A 21,892-nucleotide genomic window follows, 5' to 3' on the forward strand; every position below is an offset into this window, starting at 1 on the left:
TCTCTGACTCTCTGTCTTGCCTATGTGTGTGTGCGTTGTTCCATAACTGGACTTTTATTGTGCTTGTTCATTGGCAATGAAATGGATACTAATGCGTTTACTGCCATTACATATTATACTTACTCTCTCTTTCACTCCCCCGCTATCTCTCTCTGCCCCTCTCACTTCCTATTGCAGCTGCTGTGCACCTGCATTGCCCTGTTGCTGGCCAATCTTACAGGTATTTACACCCACTGGCCCAAGGAAAAGGCGCAGCGCAAGGCGTTCATTGAGACGCGCCAGTGCATCGAGGCGCGTTTGCGTACGCAGCGCGAGAATCAACAGCAGGTGAGTTCCACTCCAAGCACCTGCCCAAAAATAGCACTGTCAAAGTGCTAGCCAACCTACGTACATATATAAACGTGACGAATATGTCAGCGTGTGAGCATTGGGGCGTGGCCAGGACTTGTTGCCTGATTGCTTCGCCCAGCTGCCTTTTGCTGATCTAAGCAGCAGCAGCAGCATTTGGCATAACCTTTTGACTGTTTAACCCCAACCACTCTCTCCCACTCTCTCTCTCTCTCTCTCTCTCTCTCCCTATCGCTGCAGGAGCGTTTGCTGCTGTCGGTGCTGCCGCGACATGTTGCCATGGAGATGAAGGACGATATTGCGGGCCAGCCACGTGACACACAATTTCATAAGATTTACATACAGCGCCATGAGAATGTCAGGTGGGTGTGTGTGCGTGTGTGTAGCTAGTGCGTATCTGTGTATGTGTTTGTGTGCGTGTGTGTATTGCGAGTGTCTCTTGTGCTACGTGTATAAATTTATTTGCATGCAAAGTCAATAAATATGCTTTAAGACGTGTGTGTGTGGGTGAGTGTGTGTGCATGTGTAGGTGTGCGAATTTGTGCATAACCCTACACATTGAATTTGTATGCACAGTAAACCCTAGCTAAAAGGTCAGTGAACTGTTGACCTAGCCAAGTAAGTTTATAAAACTAAACAAAGAAGTCTGAAAAGAAATATGGAAGTATTTGGATATTAAATAAAATATTTAGTTGAGCAAAATTGGTTTATATTATAATATTCTTTTGCTTATTCAAAATCATATTCCTTTTGTAAAAAAAAAAAAAATATTTTATAATTTGCTATCAATAAATTCGTAACCAGCTATACGCTCTATCAGGTCCTCACTGTACAGTGTACAGTGTGCAGTGTACACATATCAAGTAACAACTGCACATTACCAACCGTCGCACACACAATTACACATGCACACGCGCGCGCGCACACACACACAGTTACACTCGGCATACTTGAGGGCGCACCTGTTTGCTTTTATTTTGCCACCCCGCCGCAGTCGCATTTGTTGTATTAAATTACGCGCTGAGCCGGCTAAGCAGCTTGACAAGAAGTTGGCGAAAGGATTTGCCAAACAAATTTGCCGAGAAAGTCGAACTTTAAGGTGCCTTAAATGGAAACTAGTTGGAATATACTAAAGAGTTCCTCAGGCGCAACACACACACATACACCCACACAACAGCAAAAAACTTAGCATGACTCCAGCAACAACAAGAGCTGTAATATTTGCAGTTTATATGAACTCTCTTTTATTCTCTTTGGTATTTCTCTTTTTCTTCTTCTAGCATCCTGTTTGCCGACATTTGCGGTTTCACCAGCCTGTCGGATCAGTGCACTGCCGAGGAGTTGGTGCGCCTGCTGAACGAGCTATTTGCACGGTGAGTCCTTAAAAAGTCCACAGCCCAAGTCCATTGCCGGTTCGTAGGCATACTTAATGACATGGCCAACCTGTCTGTGTATGTAGGAAGTTTTGTGTTTTTTTCTCTCTCTCTCTCTCTCTCTCTCTCTCTATCTATCTATCCTGCTGTTGCCTTTGGCCTGGGGCCATGTCAAACAGTGTAACAAATGGTGATACAGAGGCACAAATTAATTGCACATTCGAGTGCCTAGCCAGCAGCACCAGCAGCAGCAACAGCAGGATACCAAATTTTGCCATCGTTGTTTGTTAGGCACTTTATTGATTCGTATCGTATGATAGGGCAATTCAATTTGTGCAGACACTAGCCGTAGCCAAATTGAGTAGCTGCGAGAAAAAGTGTTATTTAATACCAAAGAAAATACCGATAAATCAGTTGCATTGCCACTTGAGCTAAACTGCACTTGATGCTTGGTTAGTCAGCAACAGGCTCTAACAGCAATTTATTAACACTTTAATGCACAAAGGTATAGTAAATTTTATTACTACACTAATTATAAGTTTTCAACAGCAAGGAAACTTGTAGCTCCTGGGTAAACTTTTTAATTGCATAATTTAAAGGTGCAGCGCTGAGAAGTGCCTGGCTGTTTAGTATTTTAATTAGTAAACTTGAGTTATTTATGTCCTTGGCGTAAATTGGTCACACTGACGCGGATCATTGGCTGCGCACTAAGTTTAAACTTTAAACTGAGTTCATAATTGATTTAAAGCATCATTTAATGTACCTTTTTAGTTTTTATCAACTTCTCTATAACTTCGACTCTTGTTGCATTTGTTTTGCAGCTTTGACCGCTTGGCTGCAGAGCATCATTGCCTGCGCATAAAGCTGCTGGGCGATTGCTATTACTGCGTCTCCGGTTTGCCAGAGCCGAGGCCGGATCATGCCCACTGCGCTGTTGAGATGGGACTTGATATGATAGACGCCATTGCGTGAGTATAACAGCAAAGCGTATTGTGCGTGTGTGTGTGTGTGTTTGTGTTGTCGTGTTGCAATTGCAAATACCTTTTTGTGTATTCTCTCTCTCTCTCCCATTTGCTTCATCGCTACGCTTGACAGTCTGGTGCGCGAGGTAATGGCCGTGAATGTGAACATGCGTGTGGGCATCCACACGGGACGTGTGCATTGCGGCGTTTTGGGCCTGGTCAAATGGCAATTTGATGTTTGGTCGAACGATGTGACTTTGGCCAATCATATGGAGAGCGGCGGCATACCCGGGTAAGCAAAACAAATAAGCTAAGCTCTGCTAATCGACTGGAAAATCTGCTGAATAATTGTTGCTTTAAACTTGTAGCTAAATCTTTACACACACACACATATGCATAGCTGACCCTCCACTTCCTAAGGTCTATGGAATATACATTAATAACCTTATGCTTGATCTTCATATCGATGTAAGATATCTGATTGTCTGCAGCTGATGGTCAGCATCATCTCCCTTTGCTCCATGGGCACACACAACTACCACATAATCAACTAATTCACACTCTGTTCCCATATATGGATACACATATATAGGCTGTTAATTACTTAGTGGACATTGGCCGTCTGGCCACTTCAAAGCTGAGCCCATTTGCTCAGCTTTCTGCCCTTTGAATCGTTGGCAGCACATTAAATCCATGTCTTGGCTTTTGTCTTTTGGCCCAAACACACATTTCGTTTGATTATTTTCTTTGTGCCAAGTCAAGGAGTGAAATCCCTTGGCTTGGTCACTGCTAGCTGCTTGTTGTTCAATGGTTTTTGTGGCCGTTGTGTGCTCCACTTTACGACAGCTGAGAATTATGTTTTTGACCCGCTTTGATATGTTTGCGCGCCGACAAGTATGCAATGAAAAGCAGTTCGAGTCCTTATCGTGTGGCTATACGCCCACAATCCATCCATCCGTCCGTCCATTGCCTTGGCCAAAACCAAGTCTTAGCTGCAAGCAGCCAGCAACCAGCTAACCGCAAAAGCCGCTGACAAGTTTGTCTCATTTCCGTTTTGACAGGCCTCTGCGCACTCTATTTCCCTCTCTCTCTTTCTCTCTCTCTCCCTCTCTCTCTCTCCCGCTCAACGTTCGAGCTGTATGCGAGTGTCGTGCAATTAAAGCCAACTTTTTGGCCACAGACTTTTTGCAACTCGTCAGCTTTAAACAGGAGCGGAGTTGACTTTAAAGCGGGACTATTTGTTTAGTATATAATTGAGCTTAATTTGAGTCGCATTTCTGATTGCTTTTTTAGGCAAATTTCGGGATATAATTGACCTTAACTTGAGTCGCATTTCTGATTGATTTTTTAGGCAAGTATTTAAATTCATTTTGACCATTTCAGGTTAACTTTAAACAGGAGCGGAGCTGACCTTAAAGATCGAATTGTAATTCTTAACTGACTTCAATTCAAACAGAAGTAGCCTTAAAATGTTTTCCTTTATTGATCACAATGTTAGCTATAGTTCGAATTTCTACCAATTTAAGTGTTGATTGCGCTCCTGTTCATCACTTTGTATCAACTTATCAGAAAGCTTTGACGTAATTTAAATGTTTGCCACTTTATATGCTTCTTTGCACTTCCGTAAGCTTTCAATCAGACGCCCCTTCTGCCAGCTGAATCCGCTCCTGTTTTGTAAGCAACCTTTCGACTCTCAACACTTGGCCAAGTGTCGCTGTTGCTGAAGCGATTGCAATGTGTGGCTGTAATGGCTGTAATGGCTGTAATAGCTGTAATTTTTGTTGTACTCGCATCGTATCGTACTTTCTACAAATTTGCATACTCAGCCGCAATGTGTATGTTATGTGTGTGTGTGTGTGTGTGTGTGTGTGTGTGTGTGTGCCTTGTGGGTCTGTTGTGTGGCTTGTGTGGGTGCCAAGTTATTGGCAAGTCAAGTGACTCGAACTTCGCCCTCACACGTGCGAGCCAATCGTCGAATCGATTATGCAGTAGTTGCATGCCACGCCCGCTTCGCCCAGGCACGTTAACTGGCCAACACTTAATGCTTTTGTTGTAGCTGCTGTTGCTGCTGTTGATTCAGTTGCTTCACTTTCAACAACACTTGAGCAATTTGTTGCGGCACGACTTTGCCTTGAATGTGGGTCAGCTGCGGCAGTGGCAGCGGCAGCGGCAGCGGCAGCGGCAGTTCATTTGTTAGTCCTGTCTTGAGCGAAATTAAAAGCAAATAGCTGCAGTTGGCCGCGGGGCGGGCTCTATGCGAATTCCCTTAGCCCTGATAAGCGGCGAAGCAGAAGCAGAAGGAGAAGGCGAAAGCGGAGCCGGAGCAGAAGGAGAAGGAGAAGCAGCTGCGGTCATCCATAACAATGCGCCATGTAATTATCAATAGAGTCAACAACGTGGCTGCAGTTGGCTTCTATTGTTGCCGCGATGCTTCTTTATTTTATGTGCAGCTAGTTGAGCTCGCGGCGTACATGCAACGTGCCCACATGCCACATGCCACATGCCGCAGGCACTGCATAACGATAATATAATAAAGCAGCGCAGCTCCCAGTTGAGAGAGCGCCCCACTGCGGCAGCTATAAAAATACATTAAAAAGTATTTACTGAACAGCATCCGCGTTGGCTGGAGTCGGGGAGTCGAGGAGGCGTGGAGGCGTGGCAACTGCAGCATGTAATGCCACATGCCACGTAATGGCTGCGACAGACCCAATCGCTGTGGTTATGGCAACCGAAAAACAGAGCCACATGTTGACAATGTTGGCTTGACTCCTTGCCTCCTTGCCTCGCAAATCTCTCTCTCTCTCTCCCTCTCTTTCTCTTTATATATATATATATATCTTTCCTTTTAGTCGCGTTCACATCACCAAGGAAACTCTCAAGTGTTTGGATGGCGATTACGAGGTGGAGGAGGGCAAAGGCGCTGAGAGGAACTCGTATCTCAAGGATCATCAGATAGAAACATATCTCATAGTGCCAGGCGATATCTACAGACCGGTAAGTGTTACACACCCTGTACTTAGCTCCATAACTCTCAACTCTGCAATAATATTGTACACTCTCCTTCACTGCTGCAGCACAAGAAATCGCGCAATCGCCTGCAGGTGAATGGCAACATATCCAAGGAGCTGCGCATGATGGGCCACGGCACCGCACAGAAGCACACATCCAAGTAAGTTGCGGGCTATGGAGGAAAAAGTTCTGAGTGGACTTTAATAGAATTGTGGAAAGCAAGCGAAGAGCAGTGAAGAAAAAAGCTGATAGAAAGAGAGAGCGTGAACTGTGGCAGGTGCTGGGCATAGAGCTTAGGGCAGCTTTGGCTAAGCAGGTGATAATAGACTTTGATAAAGGATTGTGCCGACAGAGCGTGAAGTCTTCGTTAAAGACTCTGGACTGGAGTTAGATAAATGTGTAATCAGAGGATATTTCTTCAATTCAAAGATTTGTTTAACCTAAAGTCCCTTTGCCTACACGCATTCAATAGAGAATAAGTTCTTATATTCTGCCCGTCTCATCACCATCTCACTGCATCCACTTCTCCCACAGATTTGGCTTTGGCGACAGCTCCGAGAGTCACAAGGATCCCGAGGATGAGGTCAACGAGTATTTGATGCGTGCCATCGATGCGCGCAGCATCGATCACCTGCGCGCCGAGCATTGCCAGTCGCTGTTGCTGTGCTTCAAGAGCGACACCTTGGAGCGCAAGGTAAGTGCACCACATTCGGGTACAAGCGACGCCTTAGCCCTAATGCCTTGCGCCACGCAACTCTAGTATTCCAGCGAACCGGATCGCATGCTCTGCGTCTACTTCTATTGCAGTCTGTTGGTGCTGCTGGGCACCACGCTGATGCGCTTTGTGGTTTTCGACACGTGAGTGGTTTATGATGATGAACTTAATTGTTTATAAATGCTCTATATTCTGCCCTTACACCACTCCTCTAGCTCGCCGCGGTCCTTCCTGCTCTCCATGTTGGCTTTGCTGTTGCTGCTCGTGCTGGTCTTCTTCGTGGCCTGTCACAACATCAACCTGAAGGTTAATATACAAGTGGACTAGGACTATACTTTTTATGGCTAATCCCATCTTTGTTTTATATTTATTTCATATTTACATTTTACTTTCGGTGCGTCCTGCAGCTGCCCCCGTATATGAAACACTTCTCGCAGAGCATTCACAGTAATCGCACCCTGTCGCAGTCCTTTGCCTTTGGCACCGTTTCGCTGATTGTTTGGACCACCTTGCTGGCCATGGTAAGTAGCGCATTGAAGCACTTAAGTTCTGCTCTTTACTTGTAATAACATAAACAATGACCAAATCCCTCAAATTTCCAATTTGGGTTTGTTTTCTTGTCTTTTTATGCATAATTTGTGCGCGCTACAAATTGCGTGCAGATCTATATGAATTGTTGTTCTCTTTGTTGTTGCTATCTCTCTCTCCCTCTCTCACTCTCTTTGGACATTTAAGTGAACTTTAAAATAATAAAAATGAAATTTAGGTTTTTTTTGTAGCAGCTCCAAATACAAATTCTGAGGGCCTTTGCACTGTGAGCTCCCCAAACAGCTTTCACTGTTGTGTTGTTGTTGTTCTTGTATTTGTTGTTGTTGTTGTTGGGACGCGACAAAACAAAAGTTTTTCCATTAAAGTTGTGCAGACAACACGACAAGCAACAATGGGCAGAGGGGCATGGCCGGGTGTAGGTTAACAAAAAATGCGAGCCACGTTTCATACATGAGGTCGGAGATCTGTATGTGTGTGTGTGTGTGCGTGCGCTCATTTATGTGCTACCTGCCAGATGGCCCCCAGGCGGAGCAACTCCAGCTTGTGTCTGGGCTCAAAGCCAGCCGCCAGCGTTTTGACATTTAGTTGTCAACTTGTGTCGCATTCGCTCTCTCACTCACTCACTCTCTCCCCCGCTCTCCCTCTCCCGTTCTCTGTCTCTTTGCTGGCCACGTTTAATGGCACTTTGGAGCCGCATTCGCTATTCATTTAGCCACGTTTTTATTTTTATGGCCATTGGCTGAGAGTGCGTGTTAGGCGCCTCGTTAAACTGAAGCAGCACTCGTTATGACATTTTCAGCTGCTCCCATTGCTAATTAGCGTTATTTTTGTTATTATTGTTGTTGTTGTTGTAGTTGCAGGAATCAATGCGTCAATTGACGGTGCTGCGTTGGCAATGGATCCTTTTGCACACGAACACCAGCAGCAGCAGCATCGACAGCAACCCGGTGGAGGAATCTGAGCTGGAGCCGGTGCTGGAGCCGGGGCAGGAGCTGTCGCTCTCAACGGCAGACTGTGATTTCTATTTTGCGTATAATGTAAGTAGCAAATACCCTGTAAATGGGGCGTTAATTGGGTTGTGTGAGTGGAGGTGCAGGAGGGCATTAGCTAATTGGCCAGATATGTGGGTAAATGTAGTTGTTGAAAGGGAAAGTAAATTGCTGGTGTCCAGGGTAAACAGTGGACATGCTAGGCTAATAGAACGGGAGGTAGGCAAGGGACCTGCTTCAACTGTAGAGTAGAGTATAATATACACATGTAATGGATAATATATGTAGTAGAGTATAATATATGTTGTGGATTAACCAAACAAGTCAGCTAAACGAGGGGCAAGTCTAGGATCATGTGATATACAACTATGACTACTATAGATAGATAAATAAATCAATGTAGAGTGAGTTTCCTTATCCTCTGTATACTAACATTAATCATAAAATATATATGTTTAAGGGAAGTAAGGGATTAGTAGAATAATAATAATAATATAATATATAATATAATATTTTTCCTAAAATTTATATGTTTAAGGGAAGATTGGAATAATAATAATAATATAATATAATATAACATATAATATAATATTTTTCCTAAAATATATATGTTTAGTGCAGGTAAGGGAAGAGTGGGATATAGTAGATATGTATTATAGATCGAGAGAAATATTTTCTTGTTATATCAGAAGGCAGAACCCAAGAAGAAGAAGAAATATATGCAGAGATTGCAGCTGTATTCCCATATCTTAAGAAACGTCTCAGCATTTGCTTTGCCTACCCCTTCACACCCCACATATGTACATACATATATGTATATGCATATACGGAGTTTAACTTACTTTTGTGTCAACTTCTCTTTGACAGACATTCCTGCTGCTGACGCTGCTCTCGATGATGTGCTGCGCCACGTACCAAGTGCTGCGCATAGTGCTGAAGCTTCTCCTGCTGCTGCTGGCCGCTGGCAGCTACATGGCGTGCTCCTCGTATTTATATGTGAGCAGCAGGCAAATCAGCGCTCAGTTGGCGTAAGTACGGCCCTCTCTCTCTCTCTCTCTATCCCGTGTTTTTTCTCTTGCTGCGAAACGAATTATGCTGTAATGTAATTTAGTGCAGTTTCCTCTTGGCTTTGCTGGAATGCTGCAAGTGCATTTGCAGCAGCCGCAAACTGCATTAAAATTGTATTTAGCACTTGGCTTCATTTATCAGGGCATCCGAATGCCAGCTGGCACTTGGCATTTTCAACTGCATTAACAACACTATTTTCCCCATTTCCCTTTCTCGTCGGCTGCGCCTTGGCATTTCACTTTAATGGACTGGAATAACTTGGTCTACTGCTGCTGCCGTCCTCTGTCTTGCATCTTTCGTCTCTCGTCTCTCTCGTTGTTTGACTGCACAGCAACGAGGAAGCCCTGCTGCGCTACATAATTGACTCAATCTTCCTATTTGCATTCATGCTCGCCCTGATCTTCCACAGCCATCAAACGGAGGCCACCTATCGCTTGGACTTTATCTGGAAACTTCAGGCAACGGGTGAGTGATACGCTGATAAAATAGAGCTCTTTAGATGGAGATCTTTTCGGAATTAAAGGAGTTAACGGAGTGATAAAGTGAATCAAAGAATTTGTAATCTTTGAAGAATAACCCCATTTATTCCCTGTTATCAGCTGTAAAAGCTTTACCTTCAAATATTCTCGAAATTTTATTTCACTCTTAAATATAAATTTCGAGCTTACGCAATTGCCTTATAATTCCTTAGAGCTCGGGCTGCTTGTTTATAAATTTTTGTTTGCAACTAATTAGCAAATGCGAGTGCCGACCTATATATACATATATCAAATATGACTGACTGACGACATTCTGTCTATCTGACAGCAGCAACAACAACAACAGCAACAGCAAGAGCTCTGTCCCTGGCCCTTAGAACGATTCTCGATGAGATTCGCTGATGCCAATGCTGTGCTGCTCATCTTTTGCGTTTCCATTTGCTCGGTTGTTCAACAAGCTTTTCATTAGTATTAGTGCACACACACACACACAGACACACACATATACAAGCACCCACACACGCAGTCTAATACACTTGAACAATCACACTCGTGTTTGCCTGACGCCGGAGCTTATGCAGCGCTTTTTTACGCTTCTCATTTTGTTGCCTTGTCTGTTGAATATATATGAAATAAATTGGAGTATATTGGGATTTGCCCTTTGATAAGTGTTATATGTGTATATATACCCATGTGAGTGACGATATTCCAGTGTATTGATCGCTTCATAGGCTGGGAGTGGAAGAGCTAGGGATAAGTTATTTTGGAATGATCTTTTCTACCTCTATCTAAGCAGGCCAAAGAAATATCATATTAGAGTGATGTAAATGGAAAAAGGCAATGAATAAATATATATTTATAAAGGGTGTAGTAAGTAGATTAACTCTATACTTCCATCTGTGCATCAGGTTGCTCTATATGGTCTCAGTCTCAGCCTTCTCTTCAATATAAACTAATCGACTAGTATAGCTAATTAGCATTCCATAGCAGGGTATACGGCAGTCGTGCTCAGCCGTCGGCTCCGAGAATTTATTTGTTTTTCTCATCTCTTGGCTGTTCGCTTTCCGCTTCGGTTAACTGATAAACTGATATTTCAATTTCACGCTCCTGTTTTTTTTTTTGCTGCTCTTCTCTGGTTCCCTTTTTGCTTCGTTCTTATTTGTGCTTTATACGTCTCTTGTTTGTTTGTTTCTTTGTTCATCTGTGGAGCGCAGAGGAGAAGGAGGACATGGAGCATTTGCAGGCTTATAATCGGAAACTGCTCGAAAATATTTTGCCCGTGCATGTCGCCGAGCATTTTCTGAGCCGCGAGAAGCACCTCGATGTGAGTATTAAAACATTTGATATATGTATGTATGTTGTATATGTGTTACTGTAAATATTACTGTATTATATGTAAGCTATATGTATGTCTGTGTGTGCATGTGTGTGTGTGTGTGTGTGTTTGGTTGCTGGCAATTTGCGACGTATTTAAAAAGCTTGAAAACTTTTGTGCCTAGTAACAAGGGCAACTGCAGAGCCAGAGTCGCGCAGCGCTGGAAGGTGGACGTTTGTTAAGCATGCCAGCAGCCAACTGAGCTCCAGTCTCCCTGCTTATCAGCGCCGTCTCCTGCTCGCAGCTGCCACCTATGCCCGCTGGCCGCATCGTTATATGTACATACATGTATGTATGTATATAATATATAAATGCTGCGGCTTGCAACGCTTCAATGCGTAACGGGCACCCGCATCAGTGTGCGGGGGCGTGGCATGGCGGGGGCGGGCATTGGACCTACTTGCCACATTAAGTGTGCAATCAACAACTTTTAACCAAATCACAGCCACACATTTTGGAACCGCCGACATGTGGTCTTCAGCGCTCTGCCTCTGTGTGTGCGTGTGTGTGTGTGTGTGTGTGTGTGTGTGTGTGTGTGTGTGTGTGTGTGTGTGTGTGTGTGTGTGTGTGTGAGCTCTGGACCAAAGTTGACCGCGTTTCGTGCTTTCTTTCACATATGCTGCTTCAAGGCTAACATACAGGCTTAACGCCTTCGCATTAACGAAACGCTTTAAGAGCACTCAAATGCGAATAAATACAGAAATTAAGGCAATTAGACGTTCTAAGGGAGCTATAAAAAAAGGTTACATGAAACGGCTTCCAAAAATAATATGTTTTCCTAGCTCTACAAATATAGCAAACATCTATTATAATGTTCAACTCCAGAGATATGCATATATATCTGGCTGAATTTGAAAACAAGTACGATAGTGATCATGATAGATAATGCAATGGAAATAAAAGTTCAAGAGAGCTATAAGAAAGAAAATAGATTCTAAAAGCATCACAAATGAAATTTCCAGAGATATCTGTCTGCACGAAGGTCACATGTCGATAAGAAAGCAATGAGACTCTTACTATGAGATGCTCTCTTAGTTATTAAGATTATGCTGGGTTCTCGTGGAAGTTAAGAATATAAAGAGTACATGACATATATATGCCATATGTCATATACTTTTAACTTTGGAGGCTAAGAATAAAGAGTACATGACATATATTTGCCATATGCCATATAATCTTTATATTCTTAACTTCCACGAGATTCCAGCATATCTTAAATAACTTCTACTAGCTTTCCTTTAGAAGATAATATGGAAAAAGTCATAAAGATGAACCTTATATATATGTTCCACAATATCAAATGGCGATGGAATAACGATATGCCCAGTGATATAATAGATGCACGGCTTATGAAAAAATATTGTATTCATGCACAGAATTTTTTCCTATGGAAGACCTGCATCCATTTAATATGCATTTCCGTCTTTCAACTTGCAATTTTCAGGACTTGTATCACGAGCAATGCGATTCCGTGTGCATACTCTTTGCCAGCATACCGAATTTCTCCGAGTTCTACGTGGAGCTAGAGGGCAACAACGAGGGCGTCGAGTGCCTGCGACTGCTGAACGAAATCATTGCGGACTTTGACGAGTTGCTGAGCGAGGAGCGTTTCCGGTGAGTGGGCGAGCGAGGGAGGGGGGGGCATCCAGCAGCAGCACACAGAACTAACATGGATTGTTTGTCGCTTTGCAGTTGCATAGAGAAAATCAAGAGCACCGGCGCCACCTACATGGCTGCCTCTGGGCTGACGGCCAACACCTGCGACCGGGTGAACTTCAGCCATGTGACCGCCATGGCCGACTATGCGCTGCAGCTCTTCGACAAGATTGAGGAGGTCAACATGCACTCGTTCAACAACTTTCGCATGCGCATAGGTGGGCTGGAGCGACGCGCTTATGGAACTGCCCGAAACTTTAACGAATTCCATTTCTTTCGTTTTCCCCTCGCGCAGGCATTAACATTGGACCCGTGGTGGCCGGCGTGATTGGCGCCTGCAAGCCGCAATATGATATTTGGGGCAATGCCGTGAACGTGGCCTCCCGCATGGACTCGACGGGTCTGGTCGATCACATACAGGTGAGTTGAACGAACGCCAGCAGACCTGCTTGCCTGTCAGTTTACAGCCAGACGAATGTCACTTAAAATAAATGCGAATGGGGATGCTGTGAGGGCATAGACAAGACAGAGACGAGACGAGACGGTGCGAGACTAGAGTTGGGAATTTCAACTTATTAATATAACTTTTAACGGCAATGGCTATCATCATTGCGGGCCAACGCTTAAATATGATTTGCCAATCAAAAGTTCAGTCCCTCTAGCTTCAATTGATTGTGTTTAATGTCGAGCGATTGATGGGGTCGCATATGCTTGCGTGGGCTGAACTAATCAAAGGTCATCATCCCTCACCTGGGGTGGTTTTGCTCTTTATCAGATTTCTGGTCCATTCAAATGTCACTTGAAATAAATACACATGTGTGCAGGTAGGCATGCAGGACTAGCTGAATACCCTGCAAAGGGCTTTGTATATATGGAAATCAAATTTGATTTTACAATGCAATACAATTTGTGTGGCTTTAGCTAAAGCTTGAAATATTGTGTGTATACCTATCAAGAGATAGCTCTTATATTTCTTGAGTTGGGCAGAACTGGGTTAGGTTGGGATGGGAGGAGTTTTAGGTCTCAAAAGGAGCGCGTGGCTATCTTTCATCGGGCGTTGCTTTTGCTTGTGTCGAGTTTCTTAGCCAGCCAAATGTCACTTTAAATAAATGAGGCTAGTGTAGGGCCTAGATTGATGAACTTACGAAATACCCTGTAATTAGCTGGGAATGTAGGGGGAAGGCTGTATATTATAGGGAATTTTCATAGTTAAAGAACTCTTAGAGATGACAATTGATCAAATATATTGTTATATATAATATTCTAAATTTGTTTGAGCTGTTGCTAAGGAGTTAATAGACTTTAAATAGTGTTCTGGCAATTTATTATATTTTTTATTATTTAAATAATTTATTACAATAATGTATTTTCTCTATTAAGTCCGCTATAATCTATTTATTCATATAATAGTATAGGGTATACCGGGAGAGCTGGGTATGCGTTGCCAGACCGCTCTAATCAATAGAGCTTGCCGAAATGGGCAACAGGCTGCTCCAGACACATACACACACACACACACACACAGTCACTCTTATATTGCGTATACGCCATGTGCGCCTCATACAATTTTCATGGGAATTAGAAAGTGCCCACGCACTGAAACTTAAACACACACACACACTTACACAGACATATATGCACACTAGCCTAAATAAATATATAAACACACACACGCACACTCACACACACAGCTGCCGTATTTGATTTTATTTGCCGTGCGTCGTCGATAAAAGCGAAGCGCACGAAAATTTGCAAAGAGAAATAAATTATTAAGCGGGACAAGGGATAAGATAAGATGGTGGGGGGCACGGACAGACAGGAGTGGGAGCGGGGCTATATCAGAGTGTTATCATGAAATATTGAGCACAGGTTGTGCCACTGATTGTGTCTGTATGTGCGTGTGTGTGTGTGTGAATGAAGCACGCTTTGCCAATGAACTTGTCACTTGGAATTTATTTTATTATCTCTCTTCAACTCTCCCACACTCCCCTCCTCTAACTCTCTCCCTCTCTCTCTCTTTCTCCTGCTTCACCTCTTTTATTTGCGGCTGCACGTTTGGACTCCCAAATGAAATCAACACCTGCGCCCAGGTGACCCAGGAGATGCAGCAGCTGCTCGAGTGCCGGGGCTACGAGCTCACCTGCCGCGGCAGCGTCAACGTCAAGGGCAAGGGCTCGATGATAACCTATTTTCTGAAGGGAAAGGCGCAGCAGCCCGCCTCCGCCCCGCCCATGGGGACCGCGGGGACCGTGGCGGCGACAGGCGAGGAGAAGCCGGCAGCGGAAGCAGACAAGACGCCAGCAGTTGAGGCCGTTGCTGCGGCCACGGCGGAGCCGCCCGGCGGGGCGGATGTGGACGAGGATGACGAGGAGGACGACATCGACCTGAACTCCAATATGCAAAACTTGACGGCGCAGCGGCGGAAATCTCTGTGCCGCCAGCACAACATCTCCTCCTCGTTCGGCACCACCGTCAGCTCCACGGGCATCACGCCCAGCATCTCGAACAGCTCCAGCGTGGTGACGATTGGCGCTTTGCCGGCGCTGCTGCGCAACGCGAATCCGGCGAATGCCGACAGCTGTGCCACGCCCACAGCGCCCAGGACACTGGTGGCGGATCTCAAGGAGGAGATCGCACGGGACGAGAAGAGCGCGCTGAAGGACTCCATCGAGAACCTGGAGATCCTGCTGAAGAACAACATCAGCCTCTCGGATCTGAGCAACAAGCAGCAGCAGAACCTGCGCAGCGAGGGCAGCTGCAGCAGCTCGACGACAACGACGCTGCGCAAGCGGGACACCATCGTCAGCTTCCATGTGACGGAGACGCTGACCACGACAGCCTCCTACATGCAGCAGCAGCAGCGCAAGCGGCGCTCGGTGAGCACAATGGCCACCAGCTGCACCACCAACTCCAGCAGCACCATCACCACCCGGCTGCTGTCCAACGAGAGCCAGAGCTCGGCACACACGGCGCCTGGCACGCTGGAGAATGGCGAGGCAATTGGTGGTGACGCTGGTGCTGGGGCGGATGCAACTCAGGGCCAGCCGCTGGACTGGCAGCCGCGCACAGCTTTCCTCGAGCCGAATCGCAGTCCCATCAAGACATCCCAGTCGATGAGTCCCATTGGCCTGGCCACCGAGGTGTTTGTGCTGCCCAACAGCCGCAGCATGATCCTCATCAGCAGCAGCAGCACTGGCAGCAGCCCAGGAGCAGGAGTTGGAGGCGGCGCTGGATTGACAGCGGCAGGAGGAGGCGCCAGTCCGCGACCAGGACTGCTGCAGCAGATTAGCACGTAAATAAGTTGATGGCCAAACCAAATGTAAATATGTATAAAAGGCAGTCGAGTAGAGGAAGGGGACAGAGTTGCCAGATCGTCGAGTTGCCAGAGAGGAATGAGTAAAGAGTATAGAGATGGTTATAGATAGCTAATAGAGCTTGATGTCATGCGCCAACAGTCAGGCTTTGTAGAGTGACAGCGTTGCCACATCGGCAAGCTGCTAGAAGAATAAATGCTTTATAGAGTGACGCGGTGCTAGAAGGAAAAGGCAACCGTTTATCACAGAGTTGCTGGAAGAGCTAAAAGCAAAGAGAAATATATAACCTTGCCAGCAGTCTGGCATAGAGGGTGACAGCATTGCCAGATAGTCAGACGTCTTAGAATGAATATTATATAGTTACAAAGTTAAGAGCTGCTTAGTTATGCATACTCCAGCAGTATTTCCCCCTCAAACACCCTAGCATACAAGGGCATATCCGACTAGACTAAACGGCGTTGCCAGATAATCAGTCATCAGCTTAGAGCTGTGTGCTCCAGCAGTTGAATCCCTTGTTCCCAACTAATTCTATTGATCTCGCATTTGTTGTTTGTTGTTCGTTCCTTTGAGCAGCCTAGCCTGAACCAGGCATATCCGACTAGGCTGCGTACCCTGCATATCACAGCAAAATAAACGAATTTCGAACCGAAAAACAAGCTGTTGCCATAGGCTAGAGTTATGTATAGTTAAATAAGGGGAGCACTATGTCCAGGTTCCTATATATAAATATACATATATATATGTATACTATTTGTAGTTGTTATTAAAGCAACTGTACTCAATTTACAGGGTATACAAATGCAACAGTTTCTAAGCTTTGTTACCATCAAATGTATCGAAACTATAGAGAAATGTGACTCGAGTCAATTTATAAGATCTACAGAGGGGATGGAAGATGTTGAAAATATTAAGAAATTTGAAAGTGTGTTTCATATATGTATGATTAGAGGGTATACAAAAAGTATTCAGAAGTGTCGATTGGAAATGAAACTTCTTTAAAGAACTATATACTAACAAAAGCTCAAATTGTTAAAACGCTTTATGTGTACGTTAGACTTATATATGTATATGTGCGTGTGTGAGAGAGAGAGTGTGTGTGTGGGTGAGTGTGTGTGTGTGTCTCAATGTTGCTGAAAGAACAACACCTAATTTTAAAACTAAACTCTATGTATTATATAAACGAATACCTAAAACTAAACTAAACCAAAGAGCAGATATATAAAAACAAAAATCAATTCTCGCTGTGATTTCTATTATAAATGTATAGATTATTTTATAGACTTGTGTTACATAGTTTTAGCTTTAAACAAAAGAAAAAGAAAAACTCAAGAGTTTGAAATTGTAATTGAGAAAACATTTTTCTTTGACCTGAAACTATAATTTAACTAAGTTTTTCTACAAAGCTGTTCTACTATATATAAACATATATATAGTATATATATACATATATATATAAAACATATATCAGAGTACAATTTGTGTCAATTTAAGTGGAAATGTTAAATGTTCAACGTAGTTCGCAGTTTGATTCATTTCCAATTCAAACTCCAACTCCAGATTCAAATTCAAATTCAATGTTAATTACTGTAAATGTGTGTCGCAATAAAATTGTTGTTAATTAAAAAGCATTACTTAGCATTTATTATGCAAATTGAAAAACGTATTTACAGCAAAGCGAACGAGGACAAAGTTCTGCCTAGATCTTGCGCGCGCGTCGCCAGAGGAAGTAATAGCCCAGCAGGTGGAAGCCAAAGTAGATGCCGACTATGGCCAAGAGATTGCGATAGAGATTCGATTCCACGAAGCTGTACTTATCTAGCACGTCCTGGCCGGTGTGGAAGCAGGGCAAGTCGGCGCTCTCGCCAAAGCAGGCTGCGGAGGGAGAGAGGAAGGCAGAGGAGTGGGAATGAGAGCAGATTAGTGTTAGTGTAAGCAGGTGAATCGCACTCACTTATGTTCTCCACGCCCGACCATTGGGCAATCGTCATGGCCTCGTTCGCATACAGCATCCAGGATATAAACTGCGTCCAATAGAATGCCGCAGGCAGCGAGCTGTAAGAGAGGAAAGGTAAAGATTAGATTCGAGTATACTCTGCAAATCCCTCATCCAACTATTAGGGATTCCTCCAAATAATAAACCTTAGCTATCCAGCTCTAATTGTCCTCGAGCTATGCTCAAATCATCTCAATATTCAATCGTTATCCTCATCAAGTATACGCCTCATCGGTGCATTTCCGAACGTACAGCAAACAGGTAAACATTACCGTATAGGACTACCTGCATACATTCCTGCCTTTCTTCACCCCATCAAGCACTTAATTATATCCAATCTGCACACCCATTACACACACAAGCATAACAACATGAGGGGGGGGAGAGGCTGATACCAGACAAAGCAAAAAAGGGTCTCTCCGTTTGAAACTGTTCACATTACCTAATTTTGATGAAGATGCCCGACGTAATCATGATAATGTAATCAAGTGGCACCAGATACGCCATCGCCAGCGGCACCGAGTTGAAGGCCGTGGAGAAGAAGCAACCACAGGCGGTGGCCACATTCATCACCAGGACAACGCAAATGGCCGTGATGCTGAACGCGTAGAACGTGGCTCGCAAACCCGTTAGCCAATAGCAGATGACGACGAACAGCAGCGGCTCGATAATCATGCCGGGCAACTGCAAACAAAGAGCCATCAGATAATGATGATGATGATGATGAGGGCAGCTCACCATGGCCAAAATGTTCGCGACGTAGTACTGCGCGGTGCTGTATAGGCCGGAGCGGGTTTCACGCATGAAGAGGGGAAAGCCCTGGGGGAAGACGTTCAGCACGGAGTACATGGGATGGTAAGTGTTCTCCGATATCATGATGAAGAGTGTGCCCTGCAAGCAGACGAATGAGATGCAGTGCAGCAAAGGTGGCTGGGATTGGATTCGAACCCACCTGCACCGCCTGCACGCCCAGCTGCGTGAGCTCCGTGGTGCCCGCGAAGCAGGCGCCGATGATGATGGCCATGGCCATCTTTTGCAGAAAGCGCATCCATTGTATGGTGGGGTCGCGCAGCAGCGTCAACGTGGCACGCAGCCAGACCACGTGGAAGCGCTTGTACCAGGCGACGCCCCTGAAGGAGTCCAGTTCCGTGTCGTAAGGGAAGTTGCCCGTCTGTGCCATATGAATCTCCAGGTTGACCAACATATCGCGCTGCTTGGCCGCCGAGCTGACGGCGAACTGATCGCACAGGTGCTGGGCGGAGCGCTGGGAGGCCTGCTCATAGCCCGGATCCGTGGCCAGCACGCCAATAAGGAAGTCCGCCGGATTGTAGGCCTCCGGGCAGTAGTAGCCATGATCTGCAAAGAAGCTCAGCGCATGCTGCGGCGATCCTGTGAAGGCGACGCGGCCATCCGCCAGCAGCATCACGTTGTTGAAGTTATCGAAGAGCTGAGAGCTGGGCTGCAATAGCGACAGACAGGGGATGAGACATGAGAGAATGGAGCGGATGCCAGTGGCCAGTGGTTACCTGGTGAATGGTGCAGAGGATGGTGGTGCCCTTCTGGGCCAGCTCGTGCAGCGTGGCCACCAGCTGCTGAGCACTGTAGGAATCGAGTCCCGTGGTGGGCTCATCGCAGAAGAGAATGACCGGATTGTTGAGCAGCTCGACGGCAAAGGCCAGGCGCTTGCGCTCCCCGCCGGACAACACCTTCTCATCGTCGCCGCTGCCAATGCGCGTGTGGGAGGCGGACAGCAGCCCGGTGCGCTCCAGCAGCTCTTTGATGATCAGGCGACGCTCTTCGCTGGAAACGCGACGATCCAAGCGCAGATGGGCCTGCAGTCAAGAGAAGCTATATGAGTAGTTCAAGGGAATCAACAGAAGAAGCTCGCTCGCACCATAAAGTTGAGATGCTCGAGCACCGTGAGTGCACCTATGAAGAGATCATCCTGATAGACGTAGCCGCTGATGCGATGCATGAAGGGACCAACGCGCCGCCCATTGATAAGTATATCACCTTGAACCACAGTGCCAGCTAAAGGGAAGTAGTTCAAGCAGCGAGAGCTAGTGGGTGCTTATCTTATCGGCGCAGATAACTCACCTGGCTGCCTATAGCCCAGTGTTGACATTAGCGTCGTCTTGCCCGAGCCACTGTGAAAGAGAAAGAGTCGAGAGATGGGGCGAGATGAGATGAGGTGGAATGGGATGAGACGAGGCGTGATGCGTAGCCATTAAGAGTGGCGCGAAAATACAACTATTTTGTGGCCACTAAGCCCCGCGCTTATCAGTCAAAGATTAAGGCGCTAGCCATAACCCAGTTAGAGGAATTTTTTTCTGTCTGCACTCCACCACTCCACTCCACCGCAACGAGCATATATCGATTACAGTTAGGTGCGCTGAAGCGCAGCTTGAACTCGTCTCACCTGGCGCCCATTAGAGCCATCAGCGAACCGGGCTGCACCGCCCCCGTTGAGTTATTGATGATGCGCTTCATGCCACGCCCCGATCCAACATTTGTGTAAACACAGAGGTCCCTCCATACGAGCGTCGCCCCCTGCTCCACCGGCGACCATTTGCTGTAGCTGCGCAGCGGCAGGCTGCGCTCTGAACTGTTGCGCTTGGAGAGCTTCGGCGTGGTGTCTAAACTGGGATTATCACTGGAGGTGCCGTTGGCGTGCCCAATGCGCACCACCTGCAGCTCGTGCTGCTCCTGCTGCCTGCTGTCCGTATCTGACATCTCTTTTATCTCGCCTTTATTCTTAACAGCGTCCGCAGCTCACGTTGTGAATCGTTCGACAGCTGCTTCTGAACTGAACTCAAGCAAGTCGCTCTGCTACAGTTTGGCCATTGCGCCTACAGTCTGCACTCGTGAGTGTGGCTAGCCGCAGTTGATCTTTGTCAGGGTTAGCGCGGCTGGGCGTGGCAGCGGCAGCAACAAAATAATCTGCAGCTCAGGTTACCTCCAGGCCTTGGGAAGCCCAACAAGCCGTCATCCAGACAGGCGCTCAACCAGCAAAGGGGAAGAAACGGCGCATAGCAAATGCAGCGAAAATTGTTGGAAAATTAAAGAAAATTGCAATAAATTATTTTGCTCAGCACTGAAAGAAATCATATACTGATTTGAGTTTCATTTCTTACAAAAAAGAATTTTTTTTCATTATTAATTTTATTAGTTTTACACAACGACAGCAACGTAAGTTGCCGGCGCGCCCTAATGAATGAACAGATAATAAGCTCACAAAGGGGTTATTGATAAACCCCGTATGGCTTCAACAACTATAAAAAAAAAAAATAAAAAAAAAGTTTTTCACAATTTTGCTCTGTTGAACATATTCGGCTTTGTAAACTTGTTGAACGCATCCACCAAAACGGCATTTAAATAGAATTTTTTGGGTCCACCCCAACATATAAGTGTATTGAAAACCAATCTGCTGAATGTAGCCACGAAATGTGAATTTTTAGCTTTGATAATTGTGCACTTTTTGGGTCCACCCTAAAAACAACGTTTTGGCATCTCACTAAATTTTGTACATATGCCCGAAAGTATGCTACGATAATTAGTGTACGCCGAATGTTTTCGGCTGCCGCACAAAAGTATGCTACACTACAAGCATTCCAATTATTAATAATTACAGCCGCCCAGAAGTATGCTACATAATTTAACAGCTCGAAATTGTCATTGAGCTCACGAAAGTATGCTATGTAATTAATTCAACCAATAAATGCAAACACGGTCAATCGAGTAATTCAATGTTTGCCAGGTTTATAAGCTAACCGGCAATTATATGTTTATTTATTTAATTTTTCTAAAAACTATATTACAAAAATATATCAATTTTATTTTCCAAAATGTGGGAGGTATGTTAACTGTTGTCGGGCAACTGGCTAATGTCCTTACGCCTTTTTGATGATGCTACTGGAAGTATAAGAACAGATGAATTTATTAATTTAATGCTAGACTTCAAAAAGTGTTAAGTATTAAATTCTTCTGCCGGTGGTTTAAGACTTTCAATACGCTTTTCTACTACTTTTTTTTCCATGAGTTAACAGCGCAGTCGCAACCGCA

At 45.2% G+C, this 21,892-nt stretch overlaps 3 protein-coding genes across 8 annotated transcripts in view; 1 reads left to right on the forward strand and 2 right to left on the reverse strand.

Moving 5' to 3' along the window:
* Nucleotides 1–17,462, forward strand: part of LOC108651148 (uncharacterized) — a 44,838-nt gene extending 27,376 nt beyond the window's left edge. For all 6 annotated transcript variants that reach the window (XM_089259105.1, XM_089259109.1, XM_018100619.3 and 3 more), the window contains 19 exons: nt 178–327; nt 589–710; nt 1,629–1,721; nt 2,543–2,689; nt 2,817–2,975; nt 5,533–5,677; nt 5,758–5,852; nt 6,227–6,386; nt 6,453–6,550; nt 6,623–6,713; nt 6,815–6,928; nt 7,811–7,993; nt 8,813–8,973; nt 9,345–9,478; nt 10,707–10,816; nt 12,312–12,481; nt 12,560–12,741; nt 12,819–12,943; nt 14,614–17,462. In XM_089259105.1, the coding sequence (XP_089115231.1) occupies nt 178–327; nt 589–710; nt 1,629–1,721; nt 2,543–2,689; nt 2,817–2,975; nt 5,533–5,677; nt 5,758–5,852; nt 6,227–6,386; nt 6,453–6,550; nt 6,623–6,713; nt 6,815–6,928; nt 7,811–7,993; nt 8,813–8,973; nt 9,345–9,478; nt 10,707–10,816; nt 12,312–12,481; nt 12,560–12,741; nt 12,819–12,943; nt 14,614–15,819 (3,645 nt within the window). In that variant the 3' untranslated portion in view covers nt 15,820–17,462. The remainder of the gene's footprint in view (nt 1–177; nt 328–588; nt 711–1,628; nt 1,722–2,542; nt 2,690–2,816; nt 2,976–5,532; nt 5,678–5,757; nt 5,853–6,226; nt 6,387–6,452; nt 6,551–6,622; nt 6,714–6,814; nt 6,929–7,810; nt 7,994–8,812; nt 8,974–9,344; nt 9,479–10,706; nt 10,817–12,311; nt 12,482–12,559; nt 12,742–12,818; nt 12,944–14,613) is intronic.
* On the reverse strand, nt 17,446–20,654 carry st (ATP-binding cassette transporter scarlet). Its single transcript, XM_018100600.3, has 9 exons — nt 20,250–20,654; nt 19,928–19,977; nt 19,725–19,861; nt 19,357–19,662; nt 18,783–19,289; nt 18,569–18,721; nt 18,273–18,514; nt 17,789–17,889; nt 17,446–17,709 (listed from the first exon to the last, which is right to left on the reverse strand). The coding sequence occupies exons 1-9, from the start codon at nt 20,561–20,563 to the stop codon at nt 17,534–17,536; spliced, it is 1,986 nt and encodes a 661-aa protein (XP_017956089.1). The 5' UTR covers nt 20,564–20,654; the 3' UTR covers nt 17,446–17,533.
* A 925-nt stretch (nt 20,655–21,579) lies between these two features.
* LOC108651147 (elongation factor-like GTPase 1) overlaps nt 21,580–21,892 on the reverse strand; it is a 90,089-nt gene continuing 89,776 nt past the window's right edge. The window contains exon 7 of the mRNA XM_018100618.3: nt 21,580–21,742. The gene's annotated coding sequence lies outside the window, so the exon portion shown is untranslated. The remainder of the gene's footprint in view (nt 21,743–21,892) is intronic.

This window comes from Drosophila navojoa, chromosome 4, assembly GCF_054131105.1.
Source record: "Drosophila navojoa isolate 15081-1374.11 chromosome 4, UAZ_NAV_1.0, whole genome shotgun sequence".
NCBI classification, from domain to species: Eukaryota; Metazoa; Arthropoda; class Insecta; order Diptera; family Drosophilidae; genus Drosophila; species Drosophila navojoa.